The sequence below is a fragment of the Hetaerina americana genome, unplaced genomic scaffold (genome assembly GCF_022747635.1).
Source record: "Hetaerina americana unplaced genomic scaffold, ioHetAmer1.1.p SCAF_9, whole genome shotgun sequence".
Lineage (NCBI taxonomy): Eukaryota > Metazoa > Arthropoda > Insecta > Odonata > Calopterygidae > Hetaerina > Hetaerina americana.
The window spans coordinates 64,511,250-64,530,209 of NW_027287538.1; the positions used below are offsets into that span (position 1 = coordinate 64,511,250).

General features: G+C 37.8%; 1 protein-coding gene across 1 annotated transcript in view; it reads left to right on the top strand.

Moving 5' to 3' along the window:
- LOC139698601 (uncharacterized protein CG45076-like) overlaps window positions 1-18,960 on the top strand; it is a 46,288-nt gene that overhangs the window by 12,873 nt on the left and 14,455 nt on the right. Inside the window, exons 2-5 of the mRNA XM_071597444.1 lie at window positions 2,736-3,176; window positions 10,629-10,970; window positions 16,738-16,923; window positions 18,400-18,512. Coding sequence (XP_071453545.1) covers window positions 2,736-3,176; window positions 10,629-10,970; window positions 16,738-16,923; window positions 18,400-18,512 — 1,082 coding nt within the window. The remainder of the gene's footprint in view (window positions 1-2,735; window positions 3,177-10,628; window positions 10,971-16,737; window positions 16,924-18,399; window positions 18,513-18,960) is intronic.

The window sequence follows — 18,960 nt, forward strand, 5'->3', positions numbered from 1 at the left end:
GAGGGATCAAAAAAGATTTGCGGTGTATGTCCATGCATTGCGGGTGGAATGGCAAGGAATTGCATGCATTGATTTATCTCATTTCGCGAAAAAAATTGTTGAGCATATTTTGTAGTCCCCACCAATGCACAGATAATTTCATAATTGGCAAATTAATTTCGGTCCAACAAGCCACACGTGAATTATGTTCCTTGCTTCCCGAGCGATACTTGTGATTGGCTCATCCTTATTTTGGGATCTAAAATAAGTAAATTGAACCGAGGAAAGGAAGATTAAGTGCCCAAGGTGTTTCTTCCAAATGAAAACAAAGGTCGCGTGTGTTGATGTGCTAGGATGACGCTGAGCCATTGCGTACATCCGATTAACAATAGCACGGCGTAGGAAGATGGCGGAAGCTTTAGAGACAGAAAATAGTGCTCAGACTGATAACAGAAGTTGAATGAAGAGTTACAAGGGATATAAAAGCCACGTGGCACCGAAAGTGCCGTGACTGCATTGGCAGTCATTTCCTTCCGTCAAATGCAAATTTAGCCTCGTCGAAACCTTAGTTGGTATTATTCTCCAATATTACGATAAACTAATGGAATTGAATTGTCAGTAACCAGTATATTTATTTAATGTGAAATGTTTTGTTTGGGATAAAATCACGCTCAAATTCAAGAAACTTTCTTCAAAAAGAAAAGTTGATATATCACACTCACATAAGTACCATTTTATATACACATCCACATCCATGAGCACTTTCAGTTGCAAAATTGCTGATTTATACTACACCAATGTCAACACATTACAAATGTCGTGTAATACAACGACAGTAATTCAAACTTGAAGCATAATTTTTGCAGTCACATTCAAGCAACTTACAAAACCAGGAAAGAAGTGACCAAATATGTCCACAGCAGGAAAGATAAAAATAAATATATTGCGAAAGAAAATTAATTTGTTCGTAAAATTGCGTGAGTGAGCTGGGATATCAATAGTTTGGCCAAAAGAGCAAGTTTTGAAGGAAAACAGAAGCGAAAACCGAGGAAAGAAGTGTAGGAAAAGGATCAGGATGGCGACAGAAGATAAATAATAAATAAAGGGATTTTATGGCAGCCAAGTGTACCTACTTCTGTCATTTCGGAAACTACACCGCCGAATTTTATAGCTATCGCGTCAATGCATCCAAAACAGACGCCATATGCCCAAAATAAAGTGCCAGCATGGTGATTGAAAATATCAGCGCGAATGGATTCATGCAATAGCTTTGAGAAGTAGTCAACAAACAAACGAGAAAGATCATCAGCCAACGTTGATTTCTCGACTACTTAATAATGTACCGGTATTCGCACAGCCTAATTGTCTAATTTCATGCATCACAGTAATATTCTATTTAGTAATCTTTTCAAGACATTTTTGAAAAATTATCATTTCTCAATTTCAATTTTCGTATGCATTTGAGGAGTCGAGAGCGTAACTAAAATTTTCTCTGTGAAAGAATTGACAATAAAGCAAAGAATTAAATGATCTACAAATATTTTCGAATTTCTAATTAGATTTTAAAATGAAAAGCTCGACGACTAAAACATATTACCAGAGGCCTTTGAGGGTGAAATATAGTTGTCGAGAGGAAAGAAGAGGGAAAGAGAGAGAGAGAGAGAGAGAGAGAGAGAGAGAAATAGGACACGGAGTCAGAATAAGATCGGATGAGCTTTCGATGACAAGGCGGCAAAGGATCGAAAGAGTTCGGAAGTCGGTTAGTGACGCTCGTGCTCAAATCTTTCCCCTAGGTGTTATCTCTTTACAGTATTAACTTGGGTTTATTTAATTGCGTCAATTAATATGCAGAGCACTCATGTGATTTTAATTTAATCTCTATAAAAATTTTAAAAAAACCACACCACTTACTCCGAAACCCAGAGAATTTCCATTTGAGTGCAGACCATTTGCTTTGATATTCCATGACTTTTATGCGTACTTGCACGGTGCATAATCACTATGAAAATAATGTGCTCTGAGTGTGAAAAATTCTCCAACCGTATTCCACAAGTAATTTAACCTTGAATATCCCTCCTGAGCACTGTTAACTTCTTCGCGGCATCACCTATATCAGGCCTCCTTCAGTAGTGAGTAGGGGAACTAAATTAAGAAAACAGCATAGGAAAATGTAACACTTACGTTTAAATAAAATTTACTTACTGAATCCATAAAGATTTCAGCTTTGGCTAAGAATGAATTGAAATGGAGTGGAGATAACCTTCGTTTATTCAACCTTGAAGGATGTGTGTAAACATATCCATCGTATTTATCAGAATAATTTCATTATTCGGTTTAATTAATTGATTTATCACATTTAGCCATCTATTGAAAAGTGCTCTGCATAAAAGTAACTCCAAAATGACGAAATGCAAAAGTATCTTGTGATCGCTATTAAATCAAAACATCTTTTACGACAGTCGTGAAACGCATATGAACGCCCATTTGTGTAAATTTAAATCCGTGTAGTATCATGGAGTTGGATAATGCTGGCGTCAAAGAGTATTATTTTCTCTTTTTATGTGAAACACGTTAACTTCAAAGACATCGCTATTGCATTAGGACGAAAAATAAGGCATTAATCTCCCCAATGTAAATGTTGAAGTATCTTACTCTGAGCCATGGTATTATTGTTGCTGATATACACTCGAAGTATTGCGGACCCGCTTAAACGAACAGGGCGTTTCTTGGGCGGGCCCATGGGAATTTTCACACAGCGCCGCCAAGTGCCGTGGGAGATGGTCCCCGATGTGCCGCGGCCCAGCCAGGTGCCACCAGTGTTCACGGCATTCGGGAAGGTCGGCAAATACGAGGCAGAAAAGCCGAGGAAGCCGCAGCCGAGGACCTCGGGAGTCACCGCGGGGCTGCCTAGGGGAGTTCAGTCCATTTATCCCCGGAGGTACCCCAACCCACCTCCGGCACCGATGAAGGCTGAGGCCGGCGCCCGGGGCAATCAAGTGCTCATCTCCCGCAAGTATGCGCCGAGGAGGGTCACGTTCGAGGCGGCTGAGGGCGGTCCGTCAGCGGTGAAATTGCCAGGGGACGAGTTCGTGGAGAAGCTTTTGTCCGGAGAGCACCCGGTGGCCGCGACCCCCCTTCCTGGCTACTCGACCAACTACAAAGGCCCCTTGAGATGCTATTCGACGTACTATCACGCCTAAGGTGGACGCCAGTCGCAACTCACCCACCGAACCCCTAACCCGAAGTAGGCAGGAAATACAAATTCTTCCCACCTTTTCCACACCTAGTTGCGTTCCCGAAAGACAGCACTAAGGGATAGGAATGGGCGAAATATATCGATGCATACAAATATTCGGTAAATTCACCAAAGAGATTGGTTATTTTTTTCAAGTTTCTATGTACCTAGATTTTGATCACAAAAATAATACCATCAGCAATTCGAGAAATAGCATCAGAAATATATACGAGCCCATGGATCCATTTCCAAAAATCAAAATTTAAATGCATCGATGTGCCTTCAATGTCGCCGATACCTACATCAATACGCCCAAACTTTCTACACTCATTTCCTAACCTTGCTTTTCTTCGAAAACAAAACGCTTATTCATTTTATGCTCTCCTGTAATCACCCAGCTCTATATTTTTGTGTCAAAAGTAAAACACCAAATCCATCTGGAAGCATGGCATTTACAAGTGGCATTATTTCTGCATCGAAAAGATGGCTTTGGAATAGGCGATATTGTGACTAAATAAAACTTACGAATTAAATAGTACGCATGCGATTCATATTTATCAATAACTCTAGCATTTCAACAGTATTGTTAATGTGCATTGTAAAATTTAAATCTGGATATTAAACATGTTATTCTACATGAAAAGGATCTTAATTTATGCCTGCTTCTTCCCTTGCCTGAATCAAGTTTGTTTATATATATATATATATATATATATATAAAATTATCATTCAAAATAGAAAGGGTAGTATTAATTTTTTTAGGTTAAAGGAAGTAACACAACGCAGCACCGGAATATGAGGTTTTTTAACCGCGTGTTAAAAATGCAGAAAATCTGTCAGCAGAGAAGTGTCAGTTTCAATTTTTAGGGAATTAGATTTCTATAAATATTTGATAGAATTCAGACGGAAAATTTCATACGTCACCCCGTGACTTATTTTATTTGCGGTAGGCGTTTACGTCACACGCTTTATATTTATTCTCCTTGTTTACATCTAATGTTCCTACTGCCACCTCATATCCCGTATCTTGCAACGATTTCAGATCTACTCTCACAAGATAATCTTCTTTTCTTATATTCTAGTAATATAAACTGATAAGAGATGATATCTTTGTTTCGACGCGTTTATCTATGGCTTACTTCTCTTCTTCATCAAAATATTAGATTCTTACGCAAAGTCCTCTCAGGGATCTCATGTCTTATCCTACTATGAAACGCAGAGCGAACACGACACATCGTCTTCAGAAGTTGAAGTCGTAACGGGAAGCTGCCATGAACCTCAGAGCGCATCGAGCGAAAACAACTGCAATTCCCAAAGCTCAGAAGCGAATGCTCAAGAGCAGTCGCTGGGCACCCACGGGAAAACTCCCGGGCACGCGATAAATTGATGCTAAAAACTCAAGAATTGAGAGCGGTCGCGACTGCTCTCAATGGCTTCGCGTTGCATCCCTCCCTGATGAAGGTGCGTAGCAGGGCGCGGTGGAGCAGCGGAATTGGGTACACGGATCATCAGGGAATTTAATTTTTTCAGAACCAGAAAAAGTTATGACATAAATAAATTATTTGAAAAATTTTCAAACAATTGAAACTTAATCTTGTGCTATTCCTAGTAATGCAGCTAGAAGTTAGGCCAAATTTGTGAATGGGCAGATCTTGTAAAGGCATTTAACAGAATTCGCACTCCCCGACCACCTCGACTGATCCATAATTACGCCTCTGTCCTTCATGTATCCTGATAATGATCCTTATTATGAATGGGCAGTTCTTAGTTCAGTTAAGCGAGCACTGGCTCTATCAGCATTCTTAAGAGAGCAAGTCCTGGAGTATTTCAAGAGGGCGATAAAGGCCCTCTGGCTGCTACATGGCAACCTTAACGAATGGAGTCCGACGATGGAATCCTTTCAGAAGCGGGCGTAGCAGAAGGGACAAAGGGGGCAACGGCACCCAGCATGGGTGGAGGAGCGAAGGAGACTCGGGGGAGGAGGAGGCCACTGCTGCTCGACGGAGGATGGCTTGGGAATTACGCCCACGTATACCCGAGGGGTGATAGCCTCTCTGCCGAAAGGAGACAGTGCAACACCCGGAAGTGAAGCATTGGTCCAATACACCGCAGCTCAAGTTGACACTTCTTCGACACCCACTGTCATATCGCTTAGCCATGGAAATGGAATAACTCCTTACTTCTCACTTTTCCTCGACACTACTCTCATGTATTGACAAAATAAAATACTTTTGACTCTCCAGGGAAATATTAAATTTTAAAAATTCGTTTTTTTTTCGACATATTACGGACAGGGAATGTTAAAAATAAATGAATTTATTTTTTTTTCGGCATTTGCTATCTTATTAGAAAAAATATGGGTATTTTGGTTTATTTTAATGAGTTTCAGCATTTTTTACGCAGTATGCATAGACAATAACGCTGTTTTTTCATCCAGTGTGGAAATTATTTTTTCCGAGTCTTTGCCAATTAATGTACTTCAATTTTAGTATTTTCGCATTAAGATATCAGTCAATGGATATATTGCGGAGACTTCATCAATTAACAGCTAAACCCTAGGATTCCAATCGCACTTGTCGCCAGTAATGAACATTCCATCCAGGAAGTGATTTTTTCTCCTTATTTCAAAACAATATCTATAGCATCAACTACCGGTGAGGTGTGATTGGCATTTATAAGAATTCATTCATTGGTTTATGTCTTCAAGAGGTTGTCTAATGCACATTTACATTAGAGCTCACGTATATAACGACCAGGTTGACCACGTAGCATACATGCATTAATAATTCAAATTTAAATTCAAACAGTTTTCCAGAATCTCGGATTAAATAAGCTCTTCTTAATTTGTATCCATATTAAAAGACTTTGTGAATTCAATATAAATTATTTTATGGCGAAATGTGCTTCGCCGACTTGCGGCATCATCGGGTACGGTTACTAAATATTTGCACAGAGTGAAGCCCGAAAAAATACACTAACGAATACACGATATTTCTCAAATATTAAATATAATATATTTTCAAAATCAAACAATTTAAAATAAAAAAATTAACTCATCAATATTAAAATATTGCCATTATAATTTTCATGAGAATATACTAATATCAACTTCCCTATTTTATAGATAGAATTATTATCATCAGTATAAATAGAGAAATATTTAACTCGTCTCTGACGATTATGGACTGACACAGGGTCGTTAATGCAGGTGGCAACATGTCAGTAAATTAGAAACGTCTGTAGCATTAGAACCACAGGTAAAACATTGATCATAATCACAATAAATTTTCACGCACAATCGAGCCAATTCGTACAAATATGACATCCAGTCCAATAAAGTTTCACATTTTGTCCTGATTTCAACCGCAAACAAACGGAAAGCCTAAACCAAACATGACAGCATCTTTTAATAGAATGGAAACTTTAATGGAATGTGTATGTTTCAAAGACATCAAGGTGGTCATTTAAATAAGAGCTAGTCGCTTGATTGACAATGACGTAAAAACTGTACTGAGCATTCATCACAATAAACCATTTAATAGCACTCCTCAAGATGGAATCGAGCGAGATTCAAATAAATATCGTAAGTGGCCTTGCTCGTTTTTTCAACTATATGCTTGAAATAGAAATATTTTTTTAACAAATCACATATTGCACAATAGTGGGCATAAATGGCACGGAATTTGAATACCCAATACTATTCACTCCATTAGAATGTCATTTCACCCTTCGCGAATGAATTTAATTCGAATGGCTTTAGATATATGAGTAGAATGACTAACAAGCAATCCTTTAGGCTTATTGCTTACAGATCAAAAGGTACATAGAAGTTAAACTGTATTGTACATACACCGTTTTAACATTATTTTGCACCTTAAGTTTAAAAGCTATGGATAATGGTATTACGAAGAATTTGTAAGGACGTTTGATTGTTCCATGAAACTGCATTAAAATTTTGCTAAATTAGTCTAATAACAGCCACTGATTAGGAGTTTACGCAAATATAATTAAGTATAAACGAAAATTTGAATTCAAATGTCTCTAATAGTTGTAAAAATATTTAAAATTAATGAAATTCCATTCAGAATTTTAATTTATTAAAAAGAGATATTACCTTTTACAAAGAAATATATCGGAAAAAATGTCCAGGAATCGTTTGGCATCAATACTTTCATTTATATTGAAAAGTATTTCGTATTATTTCAAGGGATTTATGTGGAAGCATGTAATATTTGAAATATGTGCATGATGGTGGCCGATGACGAGCATCACGCTGAAATCTACCATTTTTTGCAAAAAATGCCCATCGGTAGAAATTAGCATTATGGGAATAAGTATGAGAAAGAGAGAGAGAGTGTGTATGTGTTTGTGAGAAAAGTATGTTGATGTTTGTAGCCTTATGTGTGAATTATTTTTATAAGCACTGTATAAATTTGTAAATACACTATTTCAAAGCGTGTTTTGCATGATAAGGGAGATGCTGAAAATTTCTTACCAGGCCGTTTGAGAAGAATAGAGTAAATATTATTTTGCAGTGTGCAATATCTTTCGTGAAAGTTCTATTTAATTTTTACTTAATTTTCTTTCGAGATACATATTGCGTACGACGTTCTCAAAACGAATTTACAGCTGTTACCGTAGCGTCTTGGTATTGCAAAAATTATATTAATGCTAGTATAGCACGAATCCAACTACAGAATAAAAAAACTTAAATGTACAGTACTCCATACATTGATTATCCCTCTTGTAAAAACTAACCCAAGGCACCAAATAAGAATAAACTTCCAGTTTATAGGAAAAAACCATTTCTTATATAACTTAGAACAAGCTTAACAAACCAACCAAGTTGATTCCGAAAACCTCACCTATACTTTGACGTCATGAAGACTCACCCTAAAAAAGCCAATAGCCCTATATGTATACCCCTTCTTTAGATATAATAACTTGGCCATTTTCTCCACAAACCTTTTTCTATTCTCATAATAAAAACCAAAAATAAAGAAAAATTCATGATAAAATGTCTCTTATTAGAATAGTTTAAATTATACACTCCATTATGACTGAAGACAAACACCACTTAATCTACGACTGCACTGTCCATAGAGCAACCACCACCTGCTTGTTTTACATTTTAATAGACAATTTCGTTTCCTAAACAATAAACTGAATCATTCATATGACAATCTAAGAAGGGAAATTTTTATCAAAAGTAATTTTTTTAAGAAGGGACATTCTCAATAGAATGTCATGATAGTATTTCACATTTTCGATAAAATCGAGCATACATGACAAAAACACGATATACTATAATAATCCCATATGAAAAAGTCGCCCATTTTGGGCTTCCAAACACATAAACATACTCAGGGAGAAGGAGGAATAATCAGGAAAACGGTCAAAACCTGTTCACTGTCCAGAAGTACTTATGCTTATCGATTTCAACGATAAAGCCAAGAAAAATGGAACTATCAATGATTAATTAAACGGAAACATCTATACGTATTTAAGTTCTTCCTTTTGTTTGGAATTAATTTTAAAAATCACGGCCTGGAGTAGAAATTTTCAGGAGAGGTGGGAGGAGATGAGTGATGAGAGGTGAGGATGGTCTTGCAAGTGGTGACGTCATCGGAAAATGAATTTCCCGGCATTTAAGGAATATGAAAAATATCCGGAAGTTGTATGCTCGGTGTATAAATCCTATCGATATACACCGCTTTTGTTTTCAATAATTTAGTTTTTGTGTTTTGATTTACATACCTCATGAATTGGAAATCCCAACACGTCCACCTACTAATTTAATGGAAGATCTGTGGTAATACGTGGTAGATGTCAATAGTTTAGGTTTAGTTACTAGGAAAATATTGCTAACTTTCGTTGAACCTGTGTGAAAATGAACCTGTTTATATGTGACAACCCGCAAATGTTTTATTTCGGCGAAATCTCAACGGAAAAGTTCTTGGGTTTCTAGGATTGCTAACGAATACCAAAAGAGGGTAGTAGTCCAAAGTAATACGGTTGCAGTTACTTATTTTTCTCGCGGGAAAATTACCCAGTCTATCTTTCATGTAGTCACTCCAGCGTATTTTTACCATTGTTTTATTTCACATGCTAATGTAGAATTCAGTACTGTAGCTTATTGAGTTTTCTATAAATTTTTTAAGTAGTTTCTGAAAATGACTGTAATTACTATTCATCTTTGGACTAAGGACCTGGAATTTATTCGGGGTTGTTTAGGACGATCGTGATAATTCATTGTAATAAAAAACCAAATTCATTTCATGACTATCACATCCCATATCTCGGTTAAGCACATACGTCCTATTTAGATGAAATGATAGTCAATGAAATGAAGGTATACCTAAGTCAATGATTTTTACGTTCCTCCGATAAAACTTGGCCGCAATTTCAATTTATAAGACTCCTTTTAAAATATTTCGCACTACTCATTGACTATGGGAAACATCATAAACGAAATCACTACTCAATGCCACTAAAAATATAATTTTCTTTTTCGTTCTCTGGAGAAATCACCGAAGACATGTTCTAATGTACACTGCGAAACGATTCATTGATATCAAATAGGGAAGCAACTGAAATATCATTTAATTTTTTATGCAAGACCCATACATTTTGGAATAAGATAAGATTTGCAAATAATAGAAAAATATTTGTAAATAATTATAATTTTGCACTTTTATTCAGAAACCAAAATTATCCACTATATTTAATAGCCTGTTTCAACTATTTCAAAGTTTCGAACACGAATTAAGAAATAAGGCAGAGTCACTAAGTTTCAAAATGAAATATCATATAATTTTTGGCGCAAAAAATATGTTTGTAATATAATAGACACAAATGGAATTGTTTAGAAAGAGAGAAATAATGAACAATTTCTTAAAGTAGTCAAAAATATCTTCTATCGTAAACATAGGAGTGAATAGTTGCAAAGAAACGGAAAAAAACAATTCGGAATGCAAACCTTGGCACGCTAATGACAATTATAAATCCTGCCCTCTACGAATATCAAGGATTTGACATTGATTCTAATGCCTGATGTTGATGGTAAATGGCCAAGAGAAACAAAGAGACGTCAAGTCTTAAAAAGAAAATATTTTTCTAAGCGACCCAAGCTCTACTCGATCAAAAACTGTGAATGGCAGCAGTATACTACTTCAAAGAAACGTATGATTCGAGCACAATATAGCGGTCGCATTTCCCGTAATCACACGTGGCATTGAGTCGTGATTTTGTTATGCGTCAATCAATCATTAGCAAACCCTGAACTCCATCCGAAAAGCACCGAAAATAAAAACATGGCTCATCTAGTTGAGATTTTCATTTTTTTTTAAATTCCTCGTGGCGGAAGCCTTTTGTGTTCTACCAATCACCCTCTCTCTCTGTGTCTTCCCGGCAGACTCCGCGCCACTACGTAGTCACGGATACACCTGATCGCGGCCGCCGCGCTGAGGAGAATTACTCTTACTCATATACCTCCGAGAAACAATCAACATCCTCCTCCAACGCCACCCCTTCCTCCCCCTACTCCTCCCTCTCCACCCCCAGCCGCAGTAATTACTCCGTGACCAGCGAGAGGGTGTCCCGCGCCTCCGGAGGCCCTGGGGCCAGCTCCTACTCCCACACCACCGAGAGGAGCTCCCGTTCCTCCGACTACCCGGGCTCCTACCACTCCTCGTATTCCACCACCACCTCCGGCAGGCTGCCCCACGGCACCTCCTACCGCCATTTCTCCTACAGGGTATAGATCGGGAGAGAGAGAGAGAGGAGGGAGTAATTTTTTTTTGGTCGAAGGGATGGATATTAGTTTGATTAATGGCGCCCTTTAACCCCAACACCGAGACGATCCCTTCGAACCACCTTCCTTGCCTCACTTCACCCCTTGACCTTCCTTACCACACCCAAGGTTTTCAACCATCCTGCGAACTCGCTACGTGCAACCGGTGTTCGCACGTCTTCGACTCTCAGCTTCAAAATATAATTTTCAAAGTATCTTAGAGATGCAAAATACACAGTGTTGATGGAAAATAAAGATTCTCATCTTCTGTCAATGCATCCATTGACCGACCATTCTCTCCTTTGTGTCTCACGCGTGCTAAAAAATAATAAAAAACTATCAACTAAGATACTTGAGAGCATACTTCGTTACCAAATTGTATTCTGGGAAACAATTTCCTTAAACCAACTCGGATATTTGCGAGATTCAGTCATTATTTCCAGAAGGAGAGATCGCAAGCCCATGGTAATTTTATTAAAAAACTCCGAATGAGAAATATAAAGCACAAAAATTAACAACCCGCATCCAGGAATCCCTGCATGTCAACACAACGTAACTCGGCTGATAACGTACGAACCAATAGGGCCCATTCCATGCTATTCTTGGGTTGATGGAACGAATATTACGAAATTACTCAATTTATTGCACAAAAATTTATTCTACAGTTATTATCAAAGAAAAAAATGTTTACATGAGGAAACGCTAACAGAAATGTTGTGGTCAGAAAACCCATTTCCACGGAACCAAGAGATCACAAAAGCGAAAAGAGAATCTAGAGCATGTTTGCTTCACTGCAAATCCTAAAATGCTTTTTTTGTGGCCATAGATTTAATTGGGATTAATTTCCATTAACTTCTCCTCCTAAACTGAAACTATGTATTGATGTGGAATGGCTTCAGTCATATTTTCTTAAATGTAACCCTTCCTTCACCTCTTGGTATTTATTCCTAGACTAAGTTTCATTTTGGTTAAATAGTTTTAGTTGATAATTTAAAGCACCATTGTGTGTGAGGAAAATAGATTGTCACTTTTAGGGTATCATATTTCTTGGATATTTGATTTCCTGAGCGACATTATCATGTGCCGTAACATTAACATCTACTAACGTTTCAAGATGCCGACTGCGATTACACTTTCATTGCGTAGCAGAGGAATTTGTTCCGGTTTATCTTACCCGAAGTAAACACATGAGTTCAGACAAAAACTTTCTTGTCGTGTTCAATATCCGCTACGCACAAAAACTAATAGGATATGTGTATACGTTTTGCTTAAATCTTCGTAAATAGATTATTATTGTGCTAACTAAACGATGATGGGAATTTAATCGAATCATGAGATTTCAAAATGATATCGAGTCTATGTTTTAGATTAAATGGGTCAATGATTGGAGAATCAAGGCTCACGTATTTTCAGTATTGCAATATAGCTTTAATTTTATTTATTCAAGTTGTTAAAACTTGACTCTCTTAGCTAACTATTTGAAACATAAAGTTTTGTCGTGTGTACAGTCTAACAGAAAGTAACTCATAGATTATCATAACGACAATACTCGCCCAGTTTTTGGTGAATAAAAGTTAGTCGGTCGTTTTTATTGACGCTAACCAACAGCCGTATTTAGTTTGTAAATATTTTAATCTTCCATGAACGCGTGGGCGCTTGGACTAAATGTTGTAAAACAAATCACAACTCTCTCAAGGGGTAACGAAAAAGTAAATATAATTGGAATAATGCTTCGGGAGCGTGTTTTCAAGAAGTGAATAGTAACTAGCGGATTGAGCAGGTAAACATGAAAAAATGATTATAGGTACACCCATGACGTCACCACTTTGCTTCGCTCACCAATAGAAAACCGGGGTCCGCCATTTTGGCGACCCCATCTCAACACCCTTTGCAAACTGCGCCCTTAAACCCTCAAGGAGATCCGTAACCCTGTCTTACTTTCACCCCGACTCACTTATAATGAGAAATACTTTGATTGCCGAATGGGTGCGTACATGCACGTGACTAATTACGTTCTCTCTCTTCTTTTCTTGCCCTCTTCCTTCATTGTCTGCCGGTGGGGGAGACAATACCTCGTTTTCCTTCGATTTGAAAAAAAAATATTTTTGCCATCCTTTATGTTTTTACCACCCGCGAATCACAACGGCGCGCACTGTTTTAAAACCACTTGCGCCAATGCCTTTTGTTTTTTTTTCTCTCTCTGGGCACCCCTTCACCTTTTGAAACTCAAATGCCCATTGCAACTCACCCGACGACCTCCAAATCCACCGAAATCACACATATGCCATACGGAACACTCGTCCTGAACTGAACTTCCATTGCTGTCTGCCGAACTGGTGTTGACTCGAGAAGGTAATACCGGTAAGTTACAACAAGTTACATCCAACGCTTCGTAGCTTATTGCTATAACAAAGGAAAGCTTGCGTTGCATCTACAGATTTTGCTGACGCATATATTGGTGTGTTGTGTGTGTCTATGCATTTCTAACCCTCCATAAGGCAACTCGCTGATTTCAATTGAGCACAAGTAAAGCGCCAAAAGGTTACCCCATTACTTGTGAGGTGATAAAGGTATTTTACATCCACCCTGTTCCCAAGCACGCTCATATCTGTTGATTGACTCAATCGGAAGTAAATTACTGAAACAGAAGCCTACATATTTAATTAACTGCAATGCATTTGTTGAGGTATGAAAAAAGCCATAATGTTACTTTAAAACCAAGAAAGGATGTGAACTTTTGAATTCAATTCATAACGTTGATTGCGTCAACTTCAATGTCATTTCCACTGCATAATTAAGTATAATTCATGTAAAACCAATGGAAAATTGAATATAAATAAATCTAATTTAAAAAATATTTTTCAAGTATCATCACTATACATGTGATTGTCCATTCCTATCTTGAAATCATAATTGGTATATTCCCGTAATATATGTGTAAATATAAATAATTACGAAGTTAATATTGGTGATAATTTATCAATATTTATATGCTGTGTTAAAATGTAATTAGGTTGCAAGGAAATCAGCTCGTTGCCTGCCTCTATTCTAACCCACTACTTTTACTCGAGCACAATATTATAGCCTTCAAGGTTCGACTCCGGGATCAAACTCCGAATCAATTTTCATTACCAGTTCATCGTATTTCCTAAAGCTGCATCTTGAGCATGAGTCATTGTTAGGTTAGTCAGAAATATATCGAGAGATCCTTGCTGACTTCAGACTTTGAAGGCACCTAGTAACAATATTTACCACTGCACATGACTTACAAAACGTATGCAATTAACAAATTTAAAAAAAATATATTTGATAGTAATTCTCTCGTTTGCAGGCGTTAATTGATTCAATTTTCCAGATCACCATATTATTTACGATCATGATTTAATTTCACACAAAGGCGAGGCAAATAAGTTCTACTCATGCATCTGAAATAAGCCAATGCCAATAGTAGATATTGTGTAGCAGCATAGGGGCCCAAATCGGCTATCTTGCAAACACAAATAATTCATAAATTTCCAAGGACTACATTGTATTTCTATTTCAATCGGACGGTATAGATTAGCATAAATTGCTCATGAAAATTCATAAATAACTTAAACATAGCATATTCATTGAGGAAATCATTCTTATTAAACAGATTGTGACTTACTACGTACCAAAACGATCGCAAAAAGCCTGAGAATATATTCAAATCTGTACCTCAATGAAATAATTTCACGAGTGTTGCAATATTGATGTGGCACTCAATCCATACCATGACTGTCTCTTTCAAAAAAGAAATTATGGCAATATTCTGCCACCTATAACCTCACAATAGGACATCAAGTTCGTTTGGTTGAGCGACCGCTATGAGTGAGTTGACGAACAGTCAGCGGATAATCTTCGACGCCGGCTAACGATACACTCGCAATCATGACTTGGTTTTTCAATCCAATTGTCAAAGTTCTCTGAGCAGTTGTTTGCAAAACGTTAAAACAATATCGAGGTAACATTTATTCATGTTGTAACGTAAAATATTAAATGCACGGCGTTGGTGAAACTTTGAATTAAGATATTTCAGATATATTTATTTACTTTTTCAGCTCCTTCGTCTCTGTAATATAAAGGTAATATAGACAATTCCTTTGCTTACTGTAGACAGTAAGATTTTTCAGTATACTGAAAATTACGATACAACTGTTATTCTATAGAGTTAGCCGGGCTATGCTAGCTGATTTACTGGGGGCGCTTCAACTGCCCTATTGTAATCGCTCAACTGCATGTATTACTCAACTATTTGATAGAACTGTTCGGTCTCTCGGTTTGAGAAAAACTTTTTGGACACGCAACAGATGCTGCAAAAGCATTAGGGGGCGTTGGGGGGGGGGAGGGGGAGTGTGAGGGTTTGGGTCTCCTCCGCGCCATTCCGGAATCTTGAAAAATATTTTTTTTTGGATCATCGCTGGCGCGTTTTACGCGCTTATATTTAACTTCCACAACCTGGCTCATCTCCAAGAAGCCTTTTCGAATGCGTAGGATTCACGAGAACCCTCCGGTAAACGTTCAGATGTGAGACTTCATGCGCAAAACCAATGCGATTCTAGAAAACATCTAAAACAGAAATGCACGCCTATAGGGCGAACCACGAGAGCATTGCGGAGCGCTAGACGACGGTGACAGCTTCCTCTAGGCAAAAATGAAATGGCACCTTTATATGGAAAAAACTATTCATTCGATAACATACCATGTAGTTCTAATTTTTAGGAAAAAACTGCAAGGCTTTATTTACTCAGAGCATGGTCCGTGTGAATCACGTGTACGTATTTTAATTTAAACTCAGCTCAATGAAACACAAGTTGTCCGACCGCGAAACAGCTCCTTGGCTTATTTTCAAATGCTCTTCAGTTAATTGAACCCTAATGAGGCTTGGCGGAAAATTGAATGATCGACGGGAAAGAGGGAATTTAGAAGCGGACATAGCATGTTCTTAATCGAGGGGAGCACCAAAATTAAAACCATTTTCACCCATGGCATGACAAACAAAATATTCCAGGAAGTCAAGTGATAAAAAAATCGATATTTCCGACCATATCTTTTTGTACTTAATTTGTTCTTTCTAGATTTTTCTTAACTACCAATAGCAATTAACATATTTTTCTAGTCATACACGACTGAGGTATTTACAGCGAAAAAGAAGCATCATTGAACTTCATTATTTTCACACAACAGGTTGAATAGTGGTGACTAATCAAAGAATTAATTATTAATTTATTAGCTCAAAATATGATCAGCTTAGCTTCGGCTTTAAAAAATATATATAATTTTTATATTCACTAACACAATTCATATGCACAACTCAAGCCACTAAACTATTTTAAAACGCACGAAATTAACCTATTTGAAGTTATAGAAGTATTTTAATTTAAATATGCAATATAAGATTGTGAATTATAGAACACATTTTAGCGTTTTATGCTTTGGAAACTGAATCAAATCATTCACACAGCCAATTAATACGTTGATACTATGAAATGCTGCTCTAGATTCAGAATCACCAAGGTGATGGCAAGAAAACTCAATAAAACCATTAACATTCGTTCAACGCGAATGTTTAAAACCTTTAACCATCAGTAATAATATTCACCATCAGTTTCTGCATAAACAAATGCTTTAGTCGTTGCTTGGCTACCAACGTGGCCCACTTAGGGCTTGAAACATTCCTTTATAATGCCAACCAATCCCCGATCACCAGTACTATCACCACCGTGCCATCCCATACCTGGCGCACACCCGGCTCACCACCACTGGACCACCACCTAGAACAACCCGGGTTCGACCCTCGGTAATTGTTGCCGAGATAGACCGCATTGCTCACCGTGCCAGGCCACGTCTCTCCTATCAACCAACAGAAGATTACCTCAACTCTAGGTCAATGGTGGTAAGTGTCAAGCTAAAAAATTAATTTTATGAAAGAAGAACGAAGATTTGTATTAAATAACTGGTCTTCCGGAATCAATCAATAGTGACGAGCAAATCCTAAAGGAATTACATTCAAACTTACGTTGTGAAATGACTGTAATAATTACTTAAAGGTACACATCTATTATTTATGAAAATACGAACCGCATATATTAGCCATAAAAATACAGACGTCCACAAAACTCTCCTTATTCTGCCTAACTAAATGCCCTTATATATTTATTTTACGTTGTAAATTATATATAGCTCTGAAATAGACTCAAAGTAAGAGTAAAATACGGACAGATGCAACGTGAATTAGCTGACACCTATTTTTTTCAGCTCGAACATCAAATCGAGATGAATTCATTCATATACCTAACTTGGAGTAATATTTCGTTTCATACAACTTTTTATAAATAATTCATATAAATTGGAGTAATATTTCGTTTCTTTTACATATAAACTATATAAAAAACTAAATCAAGGGATGCCACAAAAATAGTTGACCCTTAAATGTTTAGTGAGTCCTTACCATCCTTTGTTTGTTATTGTTTCACTGTGTTTATTTTAGTGTCCTCAAATATATACTCCATTTTTCCCTTGAAAATCCCTAAAGACTTGAGTTGATTTTTCTTTCAGGTGGGTACTATTGGAGCCAAGATTTAGGAGTTGATGTCATTTCTATGAACTATTGATTTTACCCTTGGCAAATGTTCATAATAGATCAGAATTAAGTATGCAAGATACTACTGTTTGCAATGGTCACTGAGTCGCTTAAAAAGTAATGTCGACTTTTTCCGCTTTATAGAGGCCTTATGTTTTGGCTTTCAGTAGCCACTGACCCCCAAATTACGCGATTCAGAGGAAACAGTACTTCGGCAAATAGAAGTCAGTACTTCAGTGACCAGCGTTATTTTTGTTCATGCACTTTTTCTTAGAGAAAGAGCATCATTTATATTTAAAATCGCATGATGATTTTGAAGCATAAGCTAGACTGCTATGCTGGTTGCATAAAAAGAACATATGAGGGTAAGTAAACTCGGAGAAAAATCACCGTCATCAGTGAACGTACTTTTATCGGAGATATTTGATAAGTCAAAAATTTTTCACCGAATAATCACTGAACAAAGAGAGGAGCTGCAACGAAAGTCACGGAGTCGTTAAATAAAAGGACTTCTCAAAAGTCTTTGTGAAAGACACGCACATCCCATAAGGATGAATGACCATGCAAGAGAAGACATATGGAGAGCAATCCAGAAAAGTCACTGCTTGCCAGACTGCAATGAGAGTAGTCAAGTTGGGGTCTAAAAGTGACATAAGTCATCACCAGTTCATTTTCCATTGGCCTCGCGGGAAAAGGCAAATGGGGCCTTAACTTCGTGTGCCTGCGAATTACGTTACCTTCATGTGCAGGTCGCAGCTAATCTGGAATCCACCGTCTTCTATCCCGCAGTCCTTCGATGACGAGACGCGGGACATTCGCGCCCACACGAACGCCCTTCTCAGGCGGGTCAACGAACCTCTGCCCCCGAGGAGCAGGAAGCCACTCCTGAGTTACACACCCAGGTGAGTCCGCCATCGCCGCACGCACCTTCCTTCAACCCCGGCCTCCCTGGCCGCTAAATTGACGAGACTGCGACAAAAAGGAACGGCCACAATTTAGAAGGGGAAATGAATGGGTGTTAAACAGCGCAAGGCCCCCTCACCGCTCTGTATTTAAAACTTACGTGTTAAAAGGGACTATGATCTACGCACGAGCTCCAAGCTTTCAACGCCGGCGAAAATATGTCCCATTGTCCCCGGGGTACAACCGCTTAATTTACGCTTCTAATATTTTATGCTTCCTGCATTCACGGGTGGATTCAATGAGGGGCAGGCGGGAAAAAGGGTAATTACACCAACAGGCACCTTTGAACTCACGGCAAAATACGTCCTCTGTTAGGGACGTCTAATTGTGACAGCACTCACGAATACATACGAGTACAATATTAATTGAATTAGTTGATCCCTGTTG